We start from the raw sequence: 5,858 nt of genomic DNA, 5'->3' as shown, positions 1-5,858 counted from the left end.
CCCCTGCTCTGGCATTTCCCCCTCTCATTCCCCCTGCTCTGGCATTTCCCCCTCTCATTCCCCCTGCTATGGCGTTTCCGACCCCCTAAACCGGAGACATTAGGAAACACTTGTGACCCGTTTTGGTTCTGAATCTGCGAGTTCATGTTAGTTGAAACAGAGATTAAATTAGATTCAACGTTGTTGTCATTACACAGATACAGGTACAAGGCAACGAAATGCAGTTTAGGTCTAACCAGAAGTGCAATAGCATTAAGTAGGATATACAATGGTTCAAGATTAGTTCTTCTACTGGAGCTAAAACACTATGCACAGCTGTGTGTGTGTGTGTGTGTGTGTGTGTGTGTGTGTGTGTGTGTGTGTGTGTGTGTGTGTGTGTGTGTGTGTGCAAGGAGAGTTCTTTTGGCTAAAAACTCAGCTTGAAAACCCAAATGTAGCACTGTAAATGTAGCCTAAATGTGAGCTCTGAACAAAGTTGAGAACTACGTCTATCCTTTCATATCTGACCTGCCTGGAACAGGTTAAGGCAGCTCGTCCTAATCCTGAAGAAGAGAATTGAATTATATTATAATTATTCATAATTCATAAGCCTTCCATAACATGAAGCAAAGAACCACCCGATACAAAGCTAAAATGAAATTAGATCGACCTCCTTTTTTCTCACAATTATTTTAAAAACAAACAATACATAAGACTGATTTACAGAATTAACTGACAGCAAATCTTTGCTTATCAAGAATCTTTTTTTTGCAAGGGCATGCAAAGCTACCGAACACAGGAACGTGCCCCCTGAGGGCCGCTCTAGAGAACTACAGGGAGAAATGACCTACATATGCAGTCAGATGCAATGAATGTGCTACACCACGAAACCCACAGGGCATACCAAACTACTCACTAGTTAGGTTTATGTGTATGTGTCTTATGTGTTGTCATATTTTACAGCTTAGGACGCACACACAGGCTGGCTATAAGAGGGCTTCATCAGCTTGGATGCCTAAAAAGAGAGCCAAATGGCTAGCAATGTACTGTGCTAGATCTGTTATAAGCAGCTGATATATATGGCAAAGACCCTTAGTTATATTCATGAAAAAGGAGGAATATGCTTAATATCAGGAAGACCTGCTGTACACAAATGGCCCATGCTTTTGTACATGTGCTGCATTGTATTGCACAGTTTTTCTTCTTTCAAGGATGAGTGGCCCACAGTTAGTATCATCAGGAAACGGGTGTATTTAACTGCATTTATAACAGTTTATGGACCTGTAAATAGTTCCCTTCATGTTAAAGTGGGTGTGGGTGTGTGTCTCCAGAGTCTATGAAGGATCCGTTTGGGGAGGCGGAGCTGTTGCCCATGCTGAAGAAGATGTTGGAGGACCCTGCAGGGGCAGTCGAAGTCAAGTTCAGTGCTTTAGGTCTCGTCTGCAGCCTGGCTAACTCCAGTATGTGTTTGATTTTACAACACACGTTCACAGTACTTGTGTTACATTCAAGATGTCTTTGCATGGTTTTCAGCAACACCTGTACAATCTGCAGCATTCTAGCAGGAACACGTCAAGCTCTCGAAGAAGAAGACGGAATATCAGTGGTTACGCAGCAGGAAAGGGAGACTGAGTCAATGCAGAAATCTCGGACTGGAAGTCTAAGGCGTTGTACATGTGCCTCATTCCTGAGCGAGTAATTGTATGTTTAGAGCACAGAGAACTGTATTTTGCAAGCACATGACAGTACATTTAAGATAACCAGCATAAGTCACACAAGGAGGTATACTAAGTCATTAAAAACCACTGCATGGTAGTACACAAAAACATAGGACATAAGAGATTTCTGTGATATAGCTAAGTCAATAATACAAAATACTGACCGAAAAGTGGTTTTATCCAGTAAAGTTAGGTATAATGTGGGCCCTTTAAGGGTTCTTTCTGTTCTTCCAAGGAAAGGCATCTGATCTTATGGTCCTCAATATAAGACAGACGGGATAGTTATACAGTGCATAGGACACACAATCCACACAACACAGATGTTCAGAAACATCTTATCTGCACATTTGTTGTTCTCCTACAAGTTGAAGTCCATCTCACAGGTCTCTGTCTTCTTCCTTCCCTTCTTGTCTGCTCTAGATGTGATGAAGGTGGAGTTAACGTCTGTGAATATGAAGGAAAGCCTCAGTAAACTGACAGATCACAGCAACAGTAAACTTGCCTCGCAGGCCAGCTCCATCCTGGCCACTCTGGGGGACGCCAGCTAAACCAGCACACCGGGATCACATCTGATGTTGGGATTTATCCAGCTCATCGACATACTTGAATTCAATGATCATACTGCACAGATTCCTTCTAAAATTGAAATGGATTCTAAAATTTCACATGTTGTGGCAATAAAACTAATTAGTACAAGCAAGACCATTGGTGTCATTTACAGGGGGGTTAGAACCCCCTAATAATCAAAACTGGCCAGTGCATCCCCCCAAAAAACATAATTTCCTTTATTAAAACAAAGACATTTGCCCCATAACTTTATGCAGAAAAGGCAGAAACTGTTGCAAATTCACCAGAATGCAGAAATGAAGTGTTTGATTTGCTCAAAGGGTGGAGGTCTTGCACACATTGTAACATTTTATACATGATATAATTTGTGAATGATGACCAAATGATTTGTTAGAAAATGTAAAAGAAATACTTTGGATTGTTTGGATTTATTATTGGGATTGCTATTATGTAGTTGCAACTAATGATTATAAAACCTTTGTAATGGGTAATAAAATAATTTGTAAAGCATGTTAAGCACATTATTTAGCTTATTATTATACATGCACAAATAATCTTTTATGGATCACAAAAAAAAAACATGGGGGCCAAATTGATGTTAGTTGATTCTTCATTGTCGATCATTTACTAATTATAAGCATTAGTTACAACTTTGTAATAGCCACCAAAATAAGGTTTAACATAACTAACATTTCCAATAATAAGTAAACATTATAGATCATCAGTTCATGTTTGTCTTTTTCTAAAAGATGATGTATGTGGTAAAAAAGTGACAGGAAATGGATCTCAACAGTGGACGGCATTTGTCATGGCGATGATTCAGCCCTCATCACGTCACCAACACATTGAACTTATTAAAGAAGGATTTATACAAAATACCTTGAACATTTAAAAAGTCTGCGTAGAAACATAGTTTGAGTGGAAATAAATGTTCAAATGGAGTTTAATTTCAATGACAAATCAAGTCACTGTCTAAGATTGGCGATATTAAAGTGAATGAATGGCCATGCGTTCTCACTGTCTGCAAATCAACGGTATCAAATTGACTTTAAGACCTTAAGAAGCATTTTTGACAGGCTGAAACCTGGTCGAGACGACCAAAGACTTCCTCCATCACCATAACCTTTACTACATAACAAACTCGACACGTTCCACTCTGTAAATCACCGCTGTCATCCTGAATAGCAAAGTCCAACAAAACTATGAATGGAGCCGCATTAACTAGCAGTGAACTTGCATGGCCTTTAGGCATAACACAGACTTAATTAGGGGTCAAAGATCATCATTTGACTTTGATCATTTGGCGATTTGAGCTAATGTTAGCAACAAAACCGTCTTTGAAATGATTTTCTTTTTCTGTTATTGATTGTAAGGAGAATAGTTTATTATAGTTGATGGATTTCACAAATTTCAGTCTGACAGTTATGTCGTAAACTGTTTAAATCTGAGCATGCACAACTAGCGTGTGCACTCGACCAGAGCCGGTTACATCTGAGCATGCTCGACTCAAATGTGCACTCGCCTTACATCGGGCAGCGATGCCGTAGTAACAGGGTTGGTTACAGAACGTCCTTCTGACCCATTGACGCTGCGTGTGTGCTCGGAGGTCCAACATACCTGGACTGTTAAGCACGCTGCTCTTAGCCTTGTTTTAACTTAACTTCCATTTTTAATCACAGCACATGTGCTCCATACACAATAATGAAGGAATAGAGTAGCTGCACACAAGGGAATACAGTTTATTAGGCTTTTTTTTGGGGGGGGGGGCTCTCCATAATAACCCCCTCCTGACATGACATAACTCACAGGTGCCTAGACATCATTGCAACTGTGCTTCCACCACTGGTTAACTTTATGTTGTCTTCCCATGCAACTTATATTTTATTTCAGATTTTGTCCCTTTTTTCAAAATTTTTTGTCCCAAATTTCCGATGTTTTTTTTTGTCAATTCTTCAGCACTTCTTGTTGACTTTTTTCTTTTTTCCAAATGCTATAAAATTGAGTAAAAGACTCAAATTCAATGAAAATAGGGAACTGATCTTTTATTTTACTTGCAAAGAATAATGGTTGTATGTGGAACCATCCATGTTATTGTTTTGGACAGTATAATTGAAAGAAAGCCAAGTTTCTAATTTGGCAACATTTTAAAAAATGATCAAATTTGACCCAAGGACCACAGGAGGGTTAAAGGGTATACTATAAAATGATTTTGGTGGATGATCAAAAGCATGTTTTTACAAACTTTTAACTTCATTTCATTATTCTTGTTACAGACCCAAGCAATTCAGTGTGCATTTATAGTTGGGTAACCATAGGAAAGGGTGAGCATGTGTGTGTGTGTCTTCTATACTACATAAAGTATATCATCTGGCTATGAACATGAGGCAACAATTTCGCTGTAATGTTTGATGTATTATCTGTATTTACATACGTATATTCTGCATACATAACTAGATATTACTTGACATTTGTGATTAAATCTGTATATTTTTCAAGGAGGGCATGTTTGACATTTTCTGGGCCTTGTTCTAAAGAGAGCAGAATAAAGTTATGTAATGTCTTCCCCAAAGTGGCGTCTTTTTCTCTATTTTCTTTTTGATTCTCCAATTCAACATCAATATAATGGCATTAATAATAGAGTGACTTATAGATGAGTAATAAGCTGATCATGATTGGTATTTCTGCCTTTAAATAAAGACAACCACATCAGGGATGAAGTCACTAACTTCAACTGCCTGCAGTAGATACTTAATTCAAAGGGCGAAGCAGACTTCTCACCATGGTCACAAAGCCCTTACACCTCTAGAGTTGGTGCGTGCTCCAAAGATAATCATCGTCACTCTCTCACTCGCTCTACCACACCAGGGCCGTGCAGAGACCTTTTGAGGGGCAGGGGACACTTCTGTTGACCTACAGAGAGCTGCTGCTGTCATCTCTTGTGTATCAGAGAATGACACGGTGACCCCAGAAGGCTATCAGACGTTGACTCCAGTGTGTGCCCTAATGAAAGGAGTCATTATGGCCGGGGCAGCTCGTGCATTTCACACGAAATGTCACTAGCTCGCCTGCTGGCTCTTTTCATCCTGGAGGAAACTCGTTAACTAACGGCTGCGGCAAGAGGTGACTGTAACAAACCGAACGTGCATGCATGCATGCATTCTCAAGCACGCTTACGGCACTTCAACTTCCTACTCGTTCCCGCTCTTACTGGCTGCCAACTGACTAGTGTCAGAGTGTCTATAAATATATATATATATCAATGTACGATGAAGCCTCTTTCAGGCTTTCAGGTTTACGATCAACCAGTGCATTTACATGCACTTAAGTTACCAGGTTACAGTGCTAAACAAGAATAACTTGTATGCACTACCATGACTTCCTTAACATCTTGTGAAATAGGGACCCAGTTTTGATCATAATTTCTTCTTGGGAACGCCAATATTTTGGCCATCAGGTGCCCGGAGAGCACAGTTGGTAGAGTGGGTGCCCACACAGTATGTAGACGTTTACTCCTCAATGCAGCGGGCCCGGGTTCTACTCCGACCTGCGGCCCTTTTTGCTGCATGTTTTCCCCCAGCTCTCTCCCTTTCCATG

The 5,858-nt window shown here is 40.1% G+C and overlaps 1 protein-coding gene across 1 annotated transcript in view; it reads left to right on the top strand.

Annotated features, from left to right (window-relative positions):
• The window catches only part of si:dkey-191g9.5 (rap1 GTPase-GDP dissociation stimulator 1), an 18,852-nt gene extending 15,295 nt beyond the window's left edge, over positions 1-3,557 (top strand). The window contains exons 14-15 of the mRNA XM_034898185.1: positions 1,311-1,439; positions 2,118-3,557. Coding sequence (XP_034754076.1) covers positions 1,311-1,439; positions 2,118-2,245 — 257 coding nt within the window. The 3' untranslated portion in view covers positions 2,246-3,557. The remainder of the gene's footprint in view (positions 1-1,310; positions 1,440-2,117) is intronic.
• Positions 3,558-5,858: the final 2,301 nt, after the last annotated feature.

Source organism: Etheostoma cragini, chromosome 17 (assembly GCF_013103735.1).
Source record: "Etheostoma cragini isolate CJK2018 chromosome 17, CSU_Ecrag_1.0, whole genome shotgun sequence".
NCBI classification, from domain to species: domain Eukaryota; kingdom Metazoa; phylum Chordata; class Actinopteri; order Perciformes; family Percidae; genus Etheostoma; species Etheostoma cragini.
This window is presented reverse-complemented; position numbering and strand designations above follow the sequence as displayed.